The following is a 23,789-nucleotide window of genomic DNA, read 5'->3' on the forward strand; positions in this document are numbered from 1 at the left end:
TTGTTGTTGTCCCTTCCAACTAAGTTGTTGTTGTTGTTATTTTGTCTGGATAAGTAGGAAGAGGTTTGAATTAAATAAGAATTAATTGCTTAAGACTTTTCCTCACAGAGGCTTTTTCTCTTACTTCTCAAGAAGCCTTAGTTTTTAAAGCATGAATAATGAAGTTTTTCTGCCTTTCTTTTTCCACACATCCACAAACTAATTCTTTCCTGAGGCTGTGTGAAGTGGAATTTAAAGATTAACTTAGAACTCAGAGGAAAATGAACCCGTGGTACTTGATAAAGTAATCCAAATTATATAATGAATGTATTGAAAAGCAGCTCATCACCTATGGTTTGGAACAAAAGACATGTAATGATATACAAAAGGTCATCCTCTTTACTCATAGTTCTTTGAAAACTGTGTAAGTCATTGAAGTGGTATCTATTCACTTCGCAAGCTATATAATATCCTTTTCCCCGTCCATGTGCTATTTTCAAATTAGCCTCATTTAAGTAACGTTTAAAGTTTGTTCACCTCCATGCAAACATCTAAATGCTGGAGAATGTGTATCTCATCCCATGTATTACTATTGATTTTTTCTCTTTTGTCTCAAGGGCCTTTGCTTTCTGTTTCAAAGTCTATGAGAAAAGCAGAAGATAATATGCTGCTAAGCACATTCAGCCTTGGAAAGATAACACAGAAAGGTGACAAAGCTGGAAAGTCTCTGCCGGCATCTTCTTTTGAGCATTATAAAATGGAGGACAGCAGTTTTCTGGATGAAGACCATAATCCACATTTCTCAGTGAGTTTTCTCTTTAGCTATCATGTAACACAAATTAGCATGATGGACCATAAATTTAGAATATGCCAATATATAGAACCAGGGTGGTACATTGGTTAGAATGCAGTATTGCAGGCTAACTTTGCCGATTGCCAGCAGTTCAATCCTGACCAGCTCAAGGTTCACTCAGCCTTCCATCCTTCTGAGATCGGTAAAATGAGGACCCAAATTACTGTGGGCAATATGCTGGCTCTGTAAACTGCTGGTATATATGTCTAAGTGCTATTGCTATATAATTAAGTATGAAATGTGATTTGAAGTGGCTATCATCCTAAAATGAAGTGAACAGAATGCTGTGTTTTGAGTTATATTTGAAAATGTTAATATTGTATTTTCAATCTTAAGAGCTTAAATGAAATACATGTCTTTCAGCTTTAATTTAAAAACAAATCCTAATGTTGCGCTTACTAATTTCATTAATACTTAAATTTACAAAGAAAAAAAAATTTAAGGGAACCTTGGCATCATTACATTTAATTAAACAAATCAATGTTATTTAGCATTAGCATCCCTTGGATATGTATTAAGATGCCTTGCCTTGAAAAACCTCTTGATTTTAAACTAAAAATTAAACTTCAAGATAGCTTATGCTGCAATCAGAATATAACTCTTTTCTGAAAATGGCTCATTAGTGGGTTAAGGGTATTTTTATTTTGGAAATTTTGCATTATTTTCATCTCTACTTTTTCTTTGGAGTGCAGAATATAGGTTACAAACATCATGTCATAAACTACGGCCAGCCACAGAGCTTAAATGTTAACAAGCTTCCTTATTTTGAATTGGAGGGACCTATGACTTTTCCATCAAATGCTGAGGTTGAAAATATTGAATCAATACAAGAACGGCGTGAGACAGGAAGTGATGAAAACTCAGCTAACTTGCCTATCGGAAGAAGAGATTTTGATAGTAAGTTATATTTTGATGTTGTTGCAAAGCAGTAATATCACCTTAATTTGCTGAAATAATACTGTGGTAATTGTTGAAATGAATAAATGTAGCCACAAGTGATAAGCAGGAGCAATCTAGGTAGAGCTCCAGGCAAATTCTCAAATTTCTCAGCTGGTTATACTTCCTGATGTATGTGATTAGCTAATCTGCAGTGCAGGTAGTTCTTGACTTACAACAATTCATTTAGTGACCTTTCAAAGTTACAAAGGCTAACAATGTTACATATGACTGTTTTTCAGAGTTACGACCTTTGCAGCATCCCCATGATTGTGTGATCAAAATTCAGATGCTGGGCAATTGGTTCATATTTATGGCCATTGGTGTGTTCCAAAGTCACATGGTCACCTTTTCAGACTTTCTGACAAGCAAAGTCAATGGGGAAGCCTGATTCACTTAACAATCGGGTTACTAACTTATCAACTGCAGGAATTCACTGCAGTTAATTCGTAGCAAGAAAAGTCATAAAATGAGACAAAACTCACCAAATGTCTCTCTTAATAACAGAAATTTTGGGCTCAATTGTGGTCATCAATCAAGGACTACCTGTACTCCCAACTTTCACTTGCACATTGCAGTGGAGGCTCAAGAAGAGCCACATGGCTAGCCCTCCAGTTTTGCTTTCCACCTGCCTAACTTCTGTGGCACATGTTGCCCACCATTTCCTTTTGGGCAACTGTCCATAAGCTACAATAGCAGCTGAAACCCACTTTAATTTGCCAGCAATCCTCATGCTGCTGGGCCAGTTGTAAAAGTTGCAAGGAGCATCCAGCCAGAGAGAAAGAGAATTGGCAAACTGATGCCTCCAGGGTAGTTCTATTGTCCAGAAGTCTAAATATAACAGTTTTCCTAACTTGGTTTAGCAGGAGGGACCCAATCACTTCTCTCTCCTCTCCTGTGAGCTGCCTTTTTTCATCATCTTTTTCAATGCATTCACATAAAAGGTAGTCAAGTTACTCTACCAAACTCCTGAAGATTTGGAGTGCCTTAGAAACCAGCCAATTTTTTAATTCAAGCCTGCCTCGCCCATGTATATTCGATTGCATCTCTATGTAAGTACACAGATAAAACTATACTGAGCTACTGCTACCTTTTTATTATCAAAGGACAAATGTAGCACTCAATCATCAGAATATGCTTCTCTGAAAAAAGAAAGGTTATTTGTTTTCCTCAGTCTTTAAAAATTGTAGGTTTCACTCAGTCTTTTAAAGAGTGACTGGTTAAATGTAAGATATAAAAGATAGTATGTGTTCTAAATATTTATTAGAAAAAATGAGTTAAAATTTCAAATGAGTTAAAATTTACAACATGCCACTACAGATGACAATGTGGTTAAACTTGTTTATAAAAATACGTACTTGACAGTCAAAACCACAAATTTTTGGTGTTTTCTTTAGTGCTCAGATGTATGCTGGGAAGAGTGTATCGACCTTGTTGGCAAGCCTAAAACGACCCTGAAGTGCATTACTTGGAAGAGACAAACCCTTTCCTTGATAAGTCACAAAAATTGTAATTGTGGTTAAAATATTGCTATGTGTTTGTAAAGATTCTAAATATTTCTATGTCAAAATGCCACATGTTGAAACAAGTATAAAGTTACAGTGCATTATTAAACTGAGAATTCTGCATAAAACTTGATTTAATTTTGTAAGTATTGTATATATAAAACTTCTGCATAATCAGAATTGCAATGGGAATCTTAATATAGTCAATTTTTTGTCTTTTCAAGCCACTAACATTTACAACCTAAAGAACTGAGTCAGTTTCGCTTGTCCAGTAATAAGCTTATTTTTGCGTATAGCCTTTTTGGATTTACTGGTTTCTTTTAGTTTGCTGTCCAAACTATTTTGGCATTTCACTGCAGTCTTTGGTTTCTTATGGTATATATGCTGTGGTGTTTCATTTTCATTAGTAAATATGACATTTTCATTAGTTCTGTCCACCAGCTTCCTCTTTGGGTTCTTCTTCTCTGGATGGCAACTTAATTTTCCTATTTCTTTTCTTGTCCTTCCATTCTGACAAACACTTCCAGAACCAGTTCCGAGTGTAGTATTTTCAAGTGATGAAGTCAGGCTTTCTGGTGGTTAAGAAAACAAAACGTTTCATAAGGGGAAAAGAATACACTATTTTTAAATTTGTTTTTGCTGTACACTAGCCACCGCTGGTAATTTTCAAAAGAAAAAGTTCTTGTAAATTGAGTTAACAGTCTAATTAGTAGAGCTAATTAATTGAAAACAACATTATACAATCTGAGTCATCACCCTTGATATAAAAAATACTTCAGCAACCACTTTAGATAATAAACACAGATAGGTACAAGAAACCATTCATTTTAAAAGCACATGCAAATTATTGCAAAATATGAATAGGATTTTGATGCCGGGTCCAATCACCGAAAGGTATTATGTTTTACTGTTAAGGAGTCCCAAATGTACTTCATCAGCCACTTTGCTGGACAAATACAAAAAGTCAATCTCATAATGACGCAGGTGGCAGCAGATATTAATTCAGGAGAAAACAACAGCAAAGAGCCTTGGATACGTTCAAGATAAATGAACTGATAACTGCACAAGCTTTTATGATCATGGGAACTGCTACAGTGTATTGATGATCACTAAGTTCATATCCCAGATACTTTTTGCAGCACTTTCAATGAGGTTTCAGTCATTTACCTCTAAAAGCAAACACAGAAAATGACCTAAATACAACAAGCAATGTTATTTTCAAATCTTAAAAGTTTGATTGCCTCAGTGTTTCATGCTCTAGGTCAAGTACCGTATTTTTCAGAGTATAAGACGCACCGGACTATAAGATGCATCTACCTTTTTTGGTGAGAAAAACAAGAAAAAAAACAAGAAAACAGCAATTTTGCCTCATTGCAGCAAACAAGCAGCAGCCTGCTTTACTTTCATTTTCGTTTTCAGCATAGCTTAATTAGCGCAAGAAAAAAAAAATCTGCTCCCAGAAATTTACCTCCTTGCAGCAAGCAGCAGAGGCGCTCGCATCAATAGGCAATGGCAATCCCTGCAGCCCGGAACAGCTGAGAGTCGGGGACAATCAACTTGTGTTAATTAGGCTGTGCTGAACCTGAAATGGGCTGTTTCTTCTTGCTGCTTGCTGCAAGGAGGTAAATTGCTGGGAGGCAGAGGCCAAAGGGTGGGGTCCAGTGGGTGGGAGGGGCTACATTTGGTGTATAAGTTGTACCCAAATTTTCATCCCCTTTTAGGTGGGAAAAAGGTGCATCTTATACTCTGAAAAATATGGTAGTTGGATCTGCTTACAGTCTGTTTTAAAAGTAGTGCTACTTTATGTGCTCAGAGATGATTCTGCGTCAGGAAAGAATAGAGCAGGAAAACCTGTGAGTGACACAAGGATAAGTAGGCATACTTAGATCCAAAGTGAGCAAAGGTGCTTCAGGGCTGGTACTGACAACCTGACTGCATCTGTCAGTAACATCTTCCCTATGCTTACTTGGTAGCCATAAAAGTTCAGGAAAATACAAGTTTTGAGTTCTGGAGGCATTAAGGAGTCATGTAGTCAAAATCTGTCAGTGCTTCCTTAACTAAAACAAATTTTCTTGACCCAACATGGCTACCATGCAAAGTCTGGAAAAGATAAGAGTTCCAGGAAAAAACAGCCAACAGGTACAAGTGAGGTCATCATGTCAAACTCCAACTCCTCTTTCCTGTTTTGGATCCTAATATATAACACACAAGTTACTCAAGATAAAAGTAATGTTAACTGCAAAGAGTTTGAAAAAAGATCTGTCAACACAGGGTGTAATGGGGGGAGGGACTAACATATTTGACATTATACATTAGGAGAAAAAGATTAATTTTATATACACTTCTATATGTGTATAAAAAGGGGTTGCAGCCTGAACTGGATTTAATTAAAAAGAAATAGCGGACATGATGAACAACACAGAAGACGCTTCCATGATCACGTGGCTGACATGCTTATATGCCGAAGGCAAATGGAACACCATCCCACCAAAGTGGTACCTATTCTCTACTTGCATTTACATGCTTTCAAACGGCTAGGTTGGCAGCATGCACTTGCTGTATTGTCTTAAAGAAGATCAGGTGGTTTTTTTTTTCATGACAGCCACTTGATTCCCAGGAAAAAATTCATAGTTCCATCACTCTGGAGTTCCTCAACTCTACCTTGATGACCTAGATCATGAAGAATGATTCACTAGAAATACTATGCTCTATCTCTTTGCTCCTACATCAGTTACATGAACTCAAAGCAGATATTAAATTATGAGTTAGCATAATGGCCAAAAACATATCCAGCCCTCCAATCTAGGTTGATACAGAATGTAATCAGATCAAGTTCACCTGGTCCATCTATGTAAGAAGTTGTAATAACCCCATTGGCTTTCTCATTGTGCATGAAGATTTATTATGGCCCAACTTAATATTGACATGCACTACTACAAGACTAGAAGGAGATTGGTCAGTTGGCCTTAGTCAAAATAACTTAGAAGCACCTAACTAAAGTTCTTCTTAATTGACCTTAGTCTTTCCTGCAATGACATACTTCCACCTATCCTACATTACTCTCATTCTCTCTCTCTACTCTTGCCAAGGGCACATTGTGCTATCATCTACTGCCAATAATTAGCCCTTGAAAGACAACCAACCAACGAGCAAGTAACACTTCAGCAGCAATTAAAACAAAATGATCTGCCAGAGGTTTTGCCCTCTGGTGATCTCACCAACTATGTCCTTTCATTCCTGGAAAGTAAATCCTTTGTATTTTTTCTGCCTTATAATTGTTGAAGGTCAAAGAAAATGCCAGTGTCAACTCTCTAGAATAGCAGCAAGGTCTCTGTGGTGTATCTAGTAGGTAGAATGTAACAATCCAAAAACCGCAAACTGCCCTGACAAGCAAAAATTATTTTTCACAAAGATGGCATGTTTTGTGTTGCAAAATGGTAGTAAAGACCTAAATTTTAGAACTATGGGCGATTTCAAGACAATATTGCGGTTGTAAAGAAAGTATAGGAAATGACCAGGCCGAGCCCAAGAGAGGGATTAAACACATCATCAGTCTTAAATCCCTTCCCAAAAGAGATCTAAGACCAGCCCACTTTGAATTCCATTAACAACCTCTACATCAACATGCTCTTTGCTTTGACATTAGTAGTTCAGATTCTTGTAGAGATCATAGGCTTGCAATAAATTTTTGTATTTATTTGAACTGCCTGGTCTTCCTGATTTTCCCATGTTTGACATTAAGTTAAGTTGACAGAAGAAAAGACTGCTTACAGTTTTGGAAAAGCAGGACTTTTTAAATAAATGCAACAAAATAAAAAAAAATAACTAGATAAGTGTATGCTGACTACAAAGAGCTAATAGATTCAGAGACAACATAACATTGAGCATCAACAGTAGAGAAACACTTGGCAGGGAAAAATTGTTGCCATCATACCTTGCTTAGGGCTTCCTTTGGCATCTAACTAGCCATTGCAGGTGCCAAGATATATCAATCGAACTACTTCTACATTTGTATAGCAATTATTTGGGGGCTGTTCAATGAACTGATAGTATAAACATTCAACCTGGTCAATAAATGAGGGGGCAGGGAAGTAGAGAGATATTGCTGACTGAATTTACCTGAAGTTGATCTGTCTTCAGTGTGAGAAGCTGCTGTTTTTTGGAGTGCTGGATATACATTTGTTAGGACCAGAGATGAACTGAAGGGTTGATTCTTTGGCTTGATTCTTTGGTCATCTTTATAAGTGCAAGCAAACTGAGATCTAATTAAAGGTTGCTTCAACTAAAAAGGAAGTAGAGCAATATCAATTATAATGTATAAGTGATGAAGACAGGATTTGTATCCCACTGTGATAGCAAATAGCAAAACCCTGGCATTTTTTTTTCTTTTTTTAGTTCGCTTGCGGGAATAACTAATTGTATGCCTAAAATTACTATATAATCACTTGTATTTCACTTGAAAAAAATAACCACATTAAATGTGTTTTAGAAAGCTGCAGCCTTGTTTGGTTTTTGAAAGGACTTTCATAAGTTCATTAAAAAGAATCTTTTTTCCACTGTACGTAAACATACATGTATGCAAACAAACATAGGCCAGATATAACTATATTCACATACTGCACTAAATCAAGACTTCTTTAGTCAAGATTTACTGAATCAGCCACACTTGACACAACATTTATAAAGCACCATGACTGTATTCACGTAACAAACTAACACAAATCCATATTCACGTTATGCAGTAATTTGGTGTGATGCATTAACAAAGTCACAGACAGACACTCTTTCAGAAAAAAAGCAGGTAGTGCCAAGAAGAAAGGGAGGGTCTAGAGACAGAAGGGACACATTCATGCAAGGTGAGCCATTCTTGACTTAATTTAACAGGCGGGGGATTAAAAAGACTTAAATATATGTAAAAATATTGCAAATGTATTTATATTGTATTTTTTGTTACTGGTGCAATAAATAGATGAACAATGGGTGTAGCCTCTTAGGCACCAGTAGTTGAAGTAACTAATGTTCACTAAGAGGTTATATTACAGAAGTTAGCAAAAAATGGAATCGGAGCATTTCTAAACTGTAATCTTACAGAACCCACTGTAGTAGCAATATGGGAAATAAAGTTTTCCAGTTTATGTTTATTTTGAAGCCAAAAACAAGGGGGAAGCAGTAAGAGAAAAGCTTCTTGGCACACAAAAGCAAGGTCCCCTCCTCCAGCCCAATTTTCTGGTTTTGTCATAACACCTCCCTGCATTACTTGAGGTGGTGAAGGCAAATGCTCACAAGCTTAGGGGGAAAAGGGACTGACACCAGACTAGTCTTTAGAATAAAATTCAAAGGTACCAAACACTCCTGCTGAGAAACAAAAGGCTCTCAAGCCATTGCAATGTAAAGGCAGAGAAAATGTAAAGGAGAAAAAATGTAAAGGTAGAGGTGATGTATTCCTACCTTTTAAAAACAAACAAACCCAGAAAATAGAACAATAGCATCAACTTGGATCAAGTTGGATCAAACAGGATACACAGCCAGATGAGCTCATTCTACTTTATGGTAAGATTATGTTAACAGGAAATCTTGCAAATCTACATTTTCTCCCTCCCCCTCCCAGTTTCTTTTAACAGCCAAGAAACTAGGGAGGGTCCCTTCTGAGCTGCATTCCTGCTGTAGGCTAAATTGCCTTTTATAGCACTAGCAATTGCATTTAGACTTATATACCACTTCACAGTGCTTTACAGCCCCATCTAAGCGGTTTACAAAGTCAGCATATTGCCCCAAACAATCTGGATCCTCATTTTACACCACCTTGGAAGGCTGAGTCAACCTTGAGCCAGATGAGATTTAAACTGCCAAATTTCAGGCAGCCGAAAGTCAGCAAAAGTAGCCTGCAGTAGTACATTCTAACCACTTGCCACCGTGATTCAATTTTATCTGCCCATTCCCTTGGCTGTGTCTCTTCTCCCTATATCCAAAGATCAATCCCACGTACCATTGCAGGTAGTACGCCAGAATGCATAAACAACAAAGTTTAGATTTAAATAAATGCTTCATCTTGGAGGGAGGGGCAGGCAAGAGAGGTTCATGGTTAATCTACCTTAATTTTTTCACATACTGCCATTTGAATCCGCTGTCTCAGAGCTTTGGGAGAAGATCCCCTGGACTGTGTTGGAGATCTGTATTAATATTTAAACAAAATACAAGCAACTGTGGTAAGCATGAAATATGTTGGTTAGCCTTATATGATATGCGTGTATAGATTTAGAATCCTTGTTAATACTGTACATTAAATGAAGTACATGACCCTTTTATAAAGCAAAACCAACCAACCAACCAAAGAATTCTGAAATTCAGAACCTTTTGTCTGTCTGGTGTTTAATCCATTTTTAAGAAAGCCCATTTACTTAGATAAGGGGTCCCACTACAAAATGAAAGAGTCTGTAGGTGCTTAACCTCCATATGTGCATAGGAATTACTTTAACTACTTGTGACACCTTGATTGGGTCAACTAAAAATTAGAAATCTGGTTATTCTTTCTTTATTTCACTTTTTATGCTGTTCACAATTCAAATATATCTCCTTGCTTCTTCTATTGAATTTGTGTCTTATGGTCACGCCTAAGTTCTAAACTCAGAAAGGAAGAATCAGTTGCATTATAACTTTGCAGCTGGAATCATCTATTCAGTTCTTAGTAATATAAGATTAATTTTGCTCGGTAATTATTTTTAACATTCTGGTCATATCCTGAGGTCCTAAGTACCATATCTCATCCAATTTTCCTTTTTTAACAGCCACAACAGAATACTGACTGAGAACTGAATTTTGACAGATAGCATTCCAAAAATCTGATGTTTCCGATGCAGAATAACCTACTATTCTAAAGGTTACAGACTTTTGGGTTCACTGGTGACCTTAGCTCTCCATGTCCTCTCTTCTAACTCTCTGCAAACTATTAATTCTGACAAATGCAATCTTTCCCCAATTTTTGGCAGCTACTAAGCAAAGCAAAAAAAAAAGGGGGGGGGCGGGGAGGGAAGAATGGAATGATCAAAAAGAGAATGAAAGCCTGCTGAGCAAGGCTTGTGCAACTCTTTCCAACTTCTTAATAGCTGCCTGCTCTGGTCATTGACTGGGAGGGAAAAAAGAGGGGAGAGGTTGGAATTGAAGTGGCAACATTCCAAAAGGATCCCAATTTCCTTCTTACTCTCTGTGGAAGTGCAGTGGAGAAATTTTTAAGATTTTCATATCATTACCTCCAAATTTGAGCCCGTATGGTTCAGTTTTCAGGAAGTTATTGTATTATACATAAATCTAAACCTTCTTATATAATTCTTTCAAACATTCCACTAGGCTGGATAAAATAAACAAGGTAAGGAGCCAGAACATAGCTTCTGGGATTTTTTTTACCAGCTGCTTTATCAACAATAGTCACAGAAGACATCTATATTTTCAGTAATATGTTGCATCTGTTTGTGTATGTTTCTGCTCTCCAACTGTCTTGTGTCTGGGTTTTGTGCACACTAGAAAACACAAAGTGGGCGGCATATACAGACAGTTCTTGACTTAAGTCTGGTTGTCTCGCAACTATTTGAAGTTACAACAGATTTGAAAAGGGTACTAACAATCCAGTTATGAATTTCTGATGATCATCCCCTCCCAGAGTCACATGATCACATTTTGGATGCTTGGCAACTAGTCCACTTTTATCACCATTTGCAGTCACGTAACTGAGTTTTACAGTTTTCCAGCAAAAATGCCCCAATAGTGAACAATGAGTTTGCTTCATGATGGCAGCATTCACATTGTCATGTTAACAATCGCTGTAAAAAGGGTTGTAAAATCAGGTGTGGTCACATGACTGCTTAACGACCATCATGACTTACAACCGCAATTACAGGTTGAATTATGATTGTAAGTTGAGAGCTACCTGTACTCTGCTCAGGGTCATGTGACTGGGAAAAATGGGGAGGGGGCCTAGAATGAAGCAGTTACCAGCATTCCAAGCTCCTTGTCAGTTATCTCCTTCATAGAGATGAGTTGGGGATTATTTTCACGAAACTTTTTTCAACAGATCTGGCCCTTTTTGAAGCTCAATATTTCTTTTGCTGGCTCAGAGACCAAATTTTGTGGGTTCAATTTTTGGAGCGTTATCCCGCTGACGGACAGACAGAACATGTAGCATCACACATTCTACATAATTTCTTCTAATATTCTAAAGGGTTGGAAAAAATAAAATGAATGGTAGAAAGAGACATCGAAAAAGTGGAGTTATTCACTTTTGGTTCTGGCTTTTATCATCACTAGCATTATTATATATATAGTTTCCCAGATATTTTCTGCAAAAGAAAACAGTTTTCTTCACAAAACAAAGATTGAATCTTCCACATCATCATTATCCTTGAACTTACTTGAACAATAACATGGTAGAAGGAAATCCAAATTCTTCACATCCATATAACAAGAGAGCTTTGTTGCTGAAAGGAGGATGACTAGCTGCTTCATCTAAAACAGCCAATAAGGACTTCACAGTATCTCTGCCACAGTAAACAGTGTCATGGTTTATAGAATGTAGTTTTGGCTAAAAAGTAAAATAACTTTATTAGCTGTACTATAATGATAAGTTTATTAACTACACTGGACCACACTGAAGGAGTTTGATCACAGAATTCATATTAATTACATCCAATCCAAGCTTTGTAATCACATTCACATGATCCAAATTTTATCTTAAACCCTGAATTGAAATATCTGAAATATTATTCATATCTATTTTGGTGGGGTTTTTTTTAATAGTAGGCACATTTCTGTAGAAAACTATCTAATGCGGATTTATCAAATAAAACTTCCTCATGATAGAAATCTTCATTAATCATCTGGTTCTGTATACCTGAAAGCAAGGTGTATACAAACAGGGTAGAAGAAATAGTAAGGTGCACAGGCTAGTGTTTATACAAACAAAGAGGCAAAAAACTGACGTGAGATTCAAGCAAGGCAATAACATTTTCCCTAGGAAGAGTTAGCCAATCCTGTCAAGAAGAAATCAGCAGATAAATCACTTAACACAAGATAGGGAAGTCAAAATAAAAATGACCACTGCCAAAATATACTTGGAAGGGAAGGTGGGGAGCAAAAGAAGAATTTCCCAAAAATTAAACTAATTGTCAGCACTACATTAGAGGAGAAAGCTTTTTCTTCTCGTAGAAAATATTTGCTGATTTAAAATAAGAACGTTTTTAAAACACATTACCATTTCCAAGGTCATTCAAAGCAACTATTTTCTTCAACTAATGTACAAGAAATAATCAGGCCATTTAGAAAAAAAATCTCTGTTATATCAAGCCATTTAGAAGAACAAAAGGAGGCCCCTTACTCGGGCTGGACTGATTCCAGTAGCGCTGGCTGCCACAGCCTCATGCGGAAAACTGATAATACTTCTAATCCTCAAATCCAAATCTTGTACAACTTCGTCTGCTGCTTGACAGAAAGGATCCCTGCTGTTTCGGCCTTTTATCAACTGCATCTTGATTGTTGATAGGATTCGGCCTCCTGCATGTCTGAAAAACAGACCTAGGGGTCATTTCCATATTCATTTTGGCACTATCTTAAGATATTTAGTAAATTGAAAACAGAGAATATTCAGAGTTAATCAAAATTGCTCAGCAAACAGCTTTGATCTGTTAAATTGCACAGCATCTTTCAATGAGTAATCTGGTATTATGAATTGGGAGATTACAGAAGGAAGAAGTAAGGACAACAGACTCATACCTTGTTAACGCATTGTTCAAATAGCAAGGAAAATAGCCTGTTAAGGTTTTAATTACATTATCATAGATTAGCTCACATTATCCAAATCCTTAACCACTAAGATTTTGAAATCCTCTGCCTTGCTACATATCTGTTTCCCATCTATTTAGGAGCATATTAACTTATGAATAGTGTTTTCATAAAGACTGATAAACAGCATTTTAGACAGAATTGCAAGCACTTGGAAAGACAAAGTTTTGTAACTAATTACTTTCATAACATAAAATGCACCCTCCTAGAGATACATAAATTTCCAACAACCAGAAAACAGAAATCCAGTTGAAGTTACATAATAGCGTATTTGACTTTAAGTTGGAGTAATTAAAGGCGAAGAGATTTCATCTCCTTTCAATATATATTTTTGAAATTAGATAGTACATATACCGAATGAAAAAAAAAAGCCAAATCTCCTCTCCCATTTGTTAAAGGTGACAGGCTTTTGGCTAACATATTAGAAATTAGATATGTATTCTGAAAGCTTATTTCCACATTCTGGAAAACTTCCTTCCATTAGTCTAAGTCTGTTTCAAGTAAGAATAAAGGGAGAAGCCTTCCAAATTGTTAGTATTTTATCCCATTTGTGCCTTTTTATACGGTGGAAAAATTTAAACATAAGATATAAAATTGCCCCATTTTCTGAATCCTATGGTAATTCTTTGGAGATAACTACGTATAGATTTTTCTAGGCTACGTGGAAGCATCTTATAACCTTTATGTTGCCTGTTTCAAGGGAGACTTGTTACAGACCTAGTTTTCAGACTTTCTTGAACTGTACCAAATCTGTGCCCACTGTTCCAAGATCTCTATGACTTCATTCTCATTTCACTGTTTATTGTGTAAAGAGGGTAAGGTAGTGTACTTGGTCTCTCCATAGATTTTTATACGGTTTTATAAGTGTGACTATGAAGTCCCTAGGAATAAAGCCTGAGGTAAACAAACTGATGATGAAAATGGAATTTCCTCCCCAGAACAAATTCATTACCAACTTTTTCAAGAGGGGCACCAGTAATTTCAAATGGCTGCTTAGCACCTTATCATGGGTATGCTTCTCTAGGTAAGCCAAAAGCTAAATTAAACACTTCTCTTGGCAATCACAGAAAATATGATTATCAAATTTGCAGATGTCCCAAACATGGGGGATAGCAAACTCCACAGAGACACTAACAAGATTCAGGAGGACCCGAAAGCTAGTAAAATGGGCAAAGATTAGCAAAATAAATTTCAAGAATGACAAATGCAAAGTCCTACAGTAGGGTAGAAAAAAATTCAATAACACGAGTATTTTATTTATGAAGTTTATTTGTTGCCCGTCTCATATCCAATGACTATGGGTAGTTTATAGCATAAGTAAAAGTATAGATAAGAGGGACCATATTGGACAGCAATATGTGCCCAAAAGATCTGAGTATCTTGGTGAACCATAATCACAAGTGAATATAAGCCACAAACCAGCTAACCAACCAAGCAAACAACCCATTTGTAGACTGCATCAGCAAAAGTACACAGGTATTTTTGACTATTTTTCAGCACCATTCAAAATTATGATAGTTTGGGGGGAGGAAATCTACAGCATATTTAAAACCATTTATGGCCTTCAGAGCATCTATCCGTCACATAATCATCATTACAGTCAGTACTCATCTTCCAGTGTCTGACATATGGAGCTTTCCCCCCCTTTTTACAGAGCAGATTGATTGGAGAGAAAGGGGTTTCAAAAGAGTGAGCTGTTTGTTCTTCTACACATAGAGAGCAATGTGATTGTACCAGAGGTGGAAAAGGGCTAGGCAAATGAGAGATTGACTGCAAAAATCTCTTGCTTTTTTCCTCCTCTCCACCTGCTCCCTTACAGAGCAGAGGAATTGGAAAGAGATTTCATGAGAGCATTTTGGGGTGTTTTAACAGAGGATGTCTAGCTAAAACCATGGAGATGCTGCAGTAGTGGATACCTATATTGGAAAAGAGGTTGGATCTCCAAATTTGCCTTCCAATTCTTATATTTGATATTCCAAAAAAATAAAATGGTTATAAAAATATTAGATTTTTAAAAATCTGTCTTTTGTGTACACACAGTACCAGCAACATCAGTAAGCATATGGGCATCACTCTTGGCATCTGCCAGCTTCTTGATCCATCTGACTTTTTATCTAAAAATATTCATATTTTAAAAATAGGGAGGGACACCTGGGATGATAGGAACCATCCTGCAGGAATAGATCTAGACAGCATGCTGGTTCATCTGTCCTTTGTTAAGTCATTGTGTTCTTTAGGGCTATTGTTTTGTATATGGAAAAGCTGGCCAACTGTCATTTTGCAAGGTCACCTATTATGTGTTCTCCAGATTCCAAATAATGACCACAAAGCCCAAAAAGGACGAGGAGCCCTAATAGTCAAAGTAGAAGTCTTTTACTGAGTACGCTTTAATGATTAACTATGTTTTTGCACCATATAATCCAGTAAAGCCAAGATTTGACATCCTTGCCTTGAACGAATATGCCTGCTGTGAGCAGTTAATGTCTCAATTCTTATTTAATCTTTCTTCCCACAGTCTTCATTTCCAAGAAAAAAGTTCCCATTCCCCATCAGATATACATAACTTTAGCTGGACCAAAGAAAGGAAAACTTCATTCATTTTTTATATGAAGAAGCCAAAATAAAGTGCTGATCTACTATGTGAGGGATTAGTTTAGGACATTATGCCATGTCTTACTTCATTTTGCATTAAGGTATGCTATTAACAGGCAATCCTTCTAATACAGAACTACCTATGATTGTTAAATCCTACCAAGCTCAACAGGATTTGTTCCCAAGTAAGTATGCATTATACCGTGGCTGGAGACTGCTTTTATTAAGTGTTGAAATACTTTACCCAGTGTATTAAATGTGCTGCCTGTACGTTACATGAATGATTTAATCTGAAAAAAAAAAAAAGATTCCAAGGAGTTAACATTTGGGATTTTTTTCAATTCTTCCTCTCATCTGTACCATTTTAAGTTAAACTGCAAGTATCAGAGGAGAATGCTCCAAAATGGTATTTATGTTTCTGATCCAACCTTGGATGGGAATGATATATAGGAGCAATTCAATCCAGTTGTTCAGCATTCCAACCTGTGTAGCTATTATCCATCAAAGCAGGAAATAACCAAGTGTGGCATTTCACCACTCAATTCAAAACAGAGGGAAAAGAAAGGAGGAAAGGAAGTTTTAAAAAAGACTTATTCCTTCCTGGGAAGGCAGCTCCTCTGAAAGTCAGATCAATTTTTCAATTGCTGGATGCAAAAAAAAAAACCCGAAAGCCCCTTCACCCTCCTCATAGGACAATTTTCAGAGATCAGCTGTTTTAAAGCTTGTACTAGGAATACATTATTTAATAGTGGTGTGACAAAATTCCCTAAACAAACAAAACAGTTTAATGTTTGGGATCATTTTTAGTTTTTTGCCCTTGTTTGTACCAAGTCTATACAATATTCTTTTTTCTTCATTGAGTCAAAATTGACAACTGTTTGTTTATTATAGTAAAAAGTTAAAACAAACAGGGATTCCTGAGAAATTCTATAATGGCCTTGTAGAAGACACAGGGAATCCCCAAAATAATCCAATCTTTGAAGAATACAAATGTTTACTTGCCTCTGGCATACACATTTTATTTATGTATTTGAGAGAAAAGTAATTATTTTTCATTATTCAGTGAAAATGTTCATCAGCATGAACATTTTCCCCAGGAAAATTTCATAGATCCTTAATGAATTCAATAATTGGCTTTTAAATGTTATGTTGTAGATTTATATCCCTTTACAGATTACAGATTAACAGAATTGGAAGGGATCTTGTAGGTCATCTAGTCCAACCGCCCAAGCAGGAGACTCTACACCATTTCTGACAAATGGGAGTCCAATCTCTTCTTGAAAGTCTCCAGTGATGAAGCTCCCACAACTTCCGAAGGCAAGCTGTTCCACTGGTTGATTGTTCTCACTGTCAGAAAGTTCCTCCTCATTTCTAAGTTGAATCTCTCCTTGTTCAGTTTCCATCCATTATTCCTTGTCTGGTCTTCAGATGCTTTAGAAAATAGCTTGACCCCTTCCTCTCTGTGGCAGCCCCTCAAATATTCTCTTCACTAACTAGCCATGCCCAGTTCTTGTAACCGTTCTTCATATGTTTTAGTCTCAGACCCTCCCCATGCTCCCTCCGCTTTGGCACGGTGGGCCCAGTAGGCCAGCCAATTGGTGACCGTTGCTATAAACTGCAGGTATCTGGCTTGCCTATTTGTAGGCTTCTGACTTATGAAGAGCCCCACAACTTTTTTCCTGCCAAGTAGGTAATCACTCACTAAGTGGATAGCAAGGGAAACAGTTGCTTCTGTACTACACTACTATGATTAGAATTGCTGAATGGGGAAGAAGTAGCTCTTCCCTCACTTTGTCCTTTCTATAATTCAATAATATATATATATAGAATTTCTATAATTCTATATATATATGACTACTCAAATGTTGCTCAAATGATAACATTACGAGGCATTTAATCCATTTTCAGTCTAAACCCACGCATCTCTTTTGAACGTTATAAATTTAAAAAGTTAACTTTGTACAAACTACTAAGAAAAACTGTAAGTAGTAAATACACTGTTGCAATACTATAAATTACACAATATAAAATCCCGAGCTTTAGAAATCAAATTTTAGATGCCAAACAATTCCATGTGTTCAAATTATAATTTGAATTAAATTCTGTGACAAATTTACTTTTTAAAAAATATTTTACAAGTACAAAGGCAAATATGCATGTTCGAGGATAATGATGCAATATTGAATTTGGGTCTGCCACTGGGACCAGAGATTTTACTCTTTCGAGCTTTTTGGAGTGCATCTTCAGGGAATTTCTCTACTGGAATATGTGTTTTGGGCTGTTCTGTGAGTCGTGTTTATGTGGTGCCTTCCTATTGGCTGATTGGTGGGTTGAAGGCCGGTGATTAGCTGTCATTTCCTTGTGTTGCCAAATCCACAGCTCCTAAGTATTTGATATGTTGGTGTTAATTCAGCACTCCTGTTAACTGACAAGGGGCCCGTTTCCCAGGCTTCAATTATTTCCCTATCTTTGTGCCTGCATGGCCAACGATCTTTAGTTGCTGCAAAATTAAATGTGTGTCCTTGTTCATTGCAATGTGAGGCTATCAATGAGAGCGGGTCTCCTCGTCTGACCGCTCATTTGTATTCTTCTTCTTCTTCATGAGTCCAAAAGCTTAGAAGAGTAAATCTTTGATCCCAGTGACTGACCCAAATTCGATTTCGCCTAGTCCTTTTAGATAACTTAGACTTTATATATTTTAGATATAATAACCATAGTTTAATTAACCATTCTTCAAAAGGTGGAATCAAACGTATTTTTCCAATAAAAAGCATACAGAGTCCTTGCAGGTAGCAACAAATACAATGCCAGTGCAGTTCATTTTGAAGGGGTGTCTAAATTGGTAGCATTTAATAAAGGTATCTCTGGTTGCAGTTTTCAAAATTTGTTCCATTCTAGAGTGAATCATTTTCCAATATTTCAGGGTTTTACTATATTGTCATAACATATGAAAGGAGGATTCTCTCAGCTTGCTACATTTCCAATATTTTTTAAGGAAAATACTCATTTTAGCTATCAAAATCAGAATGGTACACTTTACAGTCAAACATCTTATACCATTTCTGATTATTATGTTCAAAGTAAATTTTATAGTGTTCTTCCATTAAAATTCATATTGTCGCATCAAGTATAACTTGAGTTATACTCACTAATAATTTATACATAACAGCAATAGCACTTAGACTTATATATCGCTTCACAGTGCTTTATAGCCCTCTCTAAGCACTTGGCAGAGTCAGCATATTGCCCCCAACAAGCTGGGTCCTCATTTTACTGACCTAGAAAGGATGGAAGGCTGAGTCAACCTTCACCTGGTGAGATTTGAACTGCCGAACAGCTGGTAGCCAGCAGTTAGCAGAAGTAGCCTGCAGTACTGCACTGTAACCACTGTACCACCACGGCTCTCTTATAATGCTTAGCATAAGTCAATAATATGTGTTATTAGGCTGTAAAATTGGACAGACTTCTCAATAGCCTTTCTTTTTACTGTCACACTGTTTATTTAGAGGCACTGAAACCAATTAAATGTGGCAGTATGCTGCATACTAACAGACTTGAAAGCATTTATCTTTGTCCTATTCTTAATAAAATCTTGAAATTCATACAAACTATTTTTCCACTGAGCAAATTTATTAGAGGCTTTGTCTTCATAAAAGCAAACATTTAGAACACAGCAGGAGGGGGAAAGCCCAGATTTATTATTCTCCTGTATATCCCAGGCATTCAGTAGTTTACTTAGTCTTTTTGCATAACAACTTCTAATTTGTGGATCCAGATACATATGAACAGTCTCTTGAAGATTGGAAGAGTAATTCATTACTTGTCTGTGCCAAGTAATAGCTTATCTTCAATAAATACAGGAATCATATGAAAAAGGGAAGTTTAGTCATGGTGAGAAATTCATTTCGACAGCTGTGATTATTCTTAACCATGAGAGATTTAACTTTTCCCATCTAGAAATATCTGTTGATATATTTTTCCAACTTTGTAAATAATTAATCTTAAATAAATATTTTTTTAAATATTTTATCTTTTTACCAAGAAAATTAAAGTCTGTTGTTTGATAGGAACATTGCTTTTCATCCTGTCAAATTCCATTCCAATGCATGGGTTTTTTTCTTTATAAATTCCACAACCTAAGGGTGAACCATTTTGCCATATCTGCATTGTTGGCTGAAGAATTCTGGGAGTTGAAGTTCACAAGCCAAGGTTGGAGACCCCTGTTCTAGAGCAACTGCACTTCACTAAATCTTACTGTATCAAGTGAGCAGATGCTACAAGATTCAGTTACAGTAACAATTTTTCCAGTTATTATCACCTTTTTTCTTACATTGGTTTTTGTATCTATAATATTAGAAGCATCACTTTTAACCTCCTATTGAATCCCAAAATCTCGTTTTCTTCATCTTCCATTTATCTGTTCTTACTTCCTGCACAAGGATCATCTATTTTGCCTAACTTCTTTCTACTAACAATATTACCTCTTATTCTACTAAGCTTTTCCCTCAAGTAATTAATTCTTGTTTAGCAATTTTTTCAGAATTAACGTTCACTTAATCTGCTTTCTACTGCCACATTACCACTTTTATCGTCTTAATTGTGCTTTATCAGTCTTTATTTTTCAACATTCCAAATATTCCAAACTATAAAATTATTAATCCCAGCATGGACTATTAACTATTAAACAATCTGATGATAGACTACTGTATGTTGAATCAATAACTACCTATAAGATAACATTAAGTTTGTAGCTGTTGCAATAATAGCTACTGTACTCTCTCTTACGCAGACAGTTTTAATAAGAACAATAATAAATTATAGAAAGAAAAACAAATAGTTGAAAGAGACCGAAACAATGAAAGCTTGATAGAAGTAAAAATAAAGTGCTGTTTTCCACATGAATTATTTCAATTGCATTAAAAAGGGCATCATATTGTGAGAATCAGATTTGCTTGATTTTTTAAAAGCTAATGAATAAAGATACATTTTAAGCTTTTTTAAAAATAATAGGTAAGTCTATGTATGAGAAAAGAATTACCTTGGATCCAGATCTTCACCAATAATTTCTTCTAATTTATCAATAAAGTGAATAAACTGAGAAAGCCCCTTCACATGAGTTCTTAAAGGATCAGTTGGTAAAGGAGCATATCCTTTTCCTCCAAGTTCTATGACACGTATAAATGAAGTTGCCATCTAACAAGAAACACATAATTTAGTTACAGTATGTAAAATGATAATAGAATAGTTTTTTAAAGGAATTCTTTACAAAAAGGCATAAAAACTTTTACTTAATAAAAATGCATTCATTCTATGTTAGAAATTTAAATAATGTTTTATTTTCTGTATGTAATCATAATATATCAAAGGTATGCCTTCTTTTGCTTTTAGGTTCTTAGATTTCAGTACAATGTTCTAGTTTTGCTGTGGCTCTGACAACAACAAGCAAAGATCAATGTTTCTAGGACTATATTAAAAGCAGTGGTCAAAGATGATATGAACACCAGCATTTTCTGACCCATTTTTTCCCCTTGTAACCTGCTGGGAAAAACCAGTGCATATGGAAGACATTTCCTTTCACATGGCAAATCTCAGCATGTATAAGTCTCCAGTTGGGACTACCCACAAGACTGTTGAATATCCGGCTCTGGGAATGAGTACTTTTTTAGCCTTGTTTCTTTTACTATTAAAACAATCCAGAGAGTTCTAGTGTATCCCAGCACACATACCCAATTTTTTTCTTCTTTCAATAGCAGTGCCCATACACATTGTACCAAATTGTTCAGAAATCCCCAGATTTCAAAAGGGGCCTACTGTACAATAGAAATTACTGTTGGAAAATAAAACATTCTACAAAATGTGGCTTGAATAGAGGATGCTCTGTATTACAGCCAAACAGCACAATCATATACAACTCAAAAATAACCACTAATTATGTTATTTTAGACTGTAACCTTATATTATTTTAAAATAATTGTGAAAAGCATGGCATTTCAGCTCATACTGAAAACTTGTAAGCATATTTGGTTATTAACTGATAGTTATATTTTGATCCCGAAATCACATGAGAAATTGAAGCTGGGGTACAATTAAATTCAAAAAATAGCAGGAAAGATTTCTTTTGGAATGTCTGGGGTGGGCAAGGAATTACTATTTTAAATCAGTTGATTTCTAATGGCTGCTTTAAAGTTCTTGAAAAATAATGCTTTAAGTCAATACTCTGACCAACCTCGAATATATACTTGGCCAAATGAATAACAAAAACACATATTAATTACAGAACAAGGATTTGTTGCTTTAGCAGTCACCAAGAGGCCTGCATCTTAGCTTCTTCAAGAGATGCAGCCACCAAGTTGGAAACCAGCAGTACTATTTTAAAAGCTACTAAAATGAAAGTTAGTATGAGTTATAAATTTGAATTGTGAAATGAAGAATTGGAATATCCACCTTTGAAGAAATAATGGGTCCAGATGTTAAAATAAGTAGCATAGTTCCTATCATTTAAAAATGAAATTAATTCATTGGAAAACATTATTACATTTTCATTGGAGACCTCAAAGGAATATTTAAAAAGGATTAGAACTTAAATTTCTTACACTGGCGAGAGAAGAAATGTGAGGATTCTTTAACTCATATTATTTTATTTCTATTCAGTTATAGATATAGTGGCTTCAAACCACTACATATGTTAATATAATTTAAGGAAGTAATGTTATAATTAGGTATCTCAGTGCAATGTTGAATTATATCCCTAAAACATGTCTCATTTATAGCTTTGGTTTATTTAGTCTCAAATGCAGCAAACATAGTAATTTCAAGTCACTTTAAAGAAAATCGAGAGAGTTGTTTGGTGTAGTGGTTTAAAGGGATCAGGCTAGAAATGGGGGAATGAATGATTTGTAGCCCTGCCTTAGGACCAAACCAGCTGGGTCATTCACTGTTTCTCCCAGGAAGCAGGCAATGGCCAACCATTTTCAAAATTCATGCCAAGAAAAAGGCAGGAACTTGTTCAGGCAGTTGCCAGCAATCAACACGGATTTGAAGGGACAGAACATTTGCACAGTATAAATATATCTATTTTTTAAAAAACCTCTATGTTCCAAAAATAAGATGACACAGTAAGCTATTAAATGGATTGGATTTAATTAAAGCTCAAGAATTGAATTAATTACGTAGTAAATTATAGTTATTATATACAATTACGTAATTTTAATTAATTTTTGTTATATGTTTTTATTTCAATCATTAGAGTAATATAGTATTTTCTTCATACTATCATCAATAAAATGTTGTTGGCAATGTAAATATTGATAGAGATAATACTATGAATAATACTATCAATTGTTTACTAAACTAATCTTTATATCTGCCTAAAATAATACTTTCTGTACATTTGCTTAATGTAGAAAAAGAATCCCAAATTAACTTCTGAGTGAAGGAATCAACTATCTAAGACTATTTTGTTACATGTCTTCAATGTCATCCCAAAGCAAAGCAAAGCAATATCTCATACATACCGGAAATATAGACATTTGTTTCTTCTGGGCAGCATGCTTTAGGTCAGTAAAAGCCTCTCTTCCAAGTCCTCTATCAGGAATGTTTAAAATGTGAGCAAAAGCCAAATCGTTTTTGGAATTAACCAGTAAAGTTAAATATGCAAACAAAGTTTTCTTCACCATCAATGGCAGCTATAATTAAAACACAATCCTATCATTTTTCTTCTAAAAAAATATCATGTAGCAATGTATTAGGAAACTTTCTTAATACAGTAAAATGTGATCCATATATTTTTCAAATTACTGACACTATTTTGAAAAAATGTATTTACATAATTGTTTATATTTCATATTTGTTAACTGCCCATCTTCCTTGGAGAAGCTCTCTGTGCAGAGCACAATATAATCAATAAAATTAAACATTAAAATCGAATAATTTAAGATTAAGGTTAAAAACTTTAAAATTATAAAACATAAATTTTTTTATAAAAGAATTCCAAGATGGGGGATTAGCAGTTGATAATATAGGCAGGGTGGGTCTCATGGGGCCAGCCAGCCCCACAGTTGTGTGGGCCCAGTGTCTCCCTCTCCCCCACATTTCTT

At 35.7% G+C, this 23,789-nt stretch overlaps 2 protein-coding genes across 4 annotated transcripts in view; one reads left to right on the forward strand and one right to left on the reverse strand.

Moving 5' to 3' along the window:
- Window positions 1-544: 544 nt before the first annotated feature.
- Window positions 545-3,257, forward strand: PMCH (pro-melanin concentrating hormone). The gene is made up of 3 exons (XM_058190430.1): window positions 545-784; window positions 1,525-1,729; window positions 3,166-3,257. The coding sequence occupies exons 1-3, from the start codon at window positions 545-547 to the stop codon at window positions 3,213-3,215; spliced, it is 495 nt and encodes a 164-aa protein (XP_058046413.1). The 3' UTR covers window positions 3,216-3,257.
- PARPBP (PARP1 binding protein) overlaps window positions 2,796-23,789 on the reverse strand; it is a 32,459-nt gene continuing 11,465 nt past the window's right edge. For all 3 annotated transcript variants that reach the window (XM_058190429.1, XM_058190428.1, XM_058190427.1), the window contains exons 5-11: window positions 23,208-23,378; window positions 20,732-20,886; window positions 12,638-12,821; window positions 11,676-11,845; window positions 9,365-9,443; window positions 7,393-7,555; window positions 2,796-3,845 (exon numbers count right to left, since the gene is read on the reverse strand). In XM_058190429.1, coding sequence (XP_058046412.1) covers window positions 3,508-3,845; window positions 7,393-7,555; window positions 9,365-9,443; window positions 11,676-11,845; window positions 12,638-12,821; window positions 20,732-20,886; window positions 23,208-23,378 — 1,260 coding nt within the window. In that variant the 3' untranslated portion in view covers window positions 2,796-3,507. The remainder of the gene's footprint in view (window positions 3,846-7,392; window positions 7,556-9,364; window positions 9,444-11,675; window positions 11,846-12,637; window positions 12,822-20,731; window positions 20,887-23,207; window positions 23,379-23,789) is intronic.

The sequence above is a fragment of the Ahaetulla prasina genome, chromosome 7 (assembly GCF_028640845.1).
Source record: "Ahaetulla prasina isolate Xishuangbanna chromosome 7, ASM2864084v1, whole genome shotgun sequence".
Lineage (NCBI taxonomy): Eukaryota > Metazoa > Chordata > Lepidosauria > Squamata > Colubridae > Ahaetulla > Ahaetulla prasina.

Coding starts and splice junctions, on each gene's coding strand:
- PMCH (XM_058190430.1), top strand. CDS start 545: ATGTGTATCTCATCCCATGTATTACTATTGATTTTTTCTCTTTTGTCT. Junction 785..1,524: donor ACCATAATCCACATTTCTCA/GTGAGTTTTCTC, acceptor TTTGGAGTGCAG/AATATAGGTTACAAACATCA. Junction 1,730..3,165: donor CGGAAGAAGAGATTTTGATA/GTAAGTTATATT, acceptor TGTTTTCTTTAG/TGCTCAGATGTATGCTGGGA.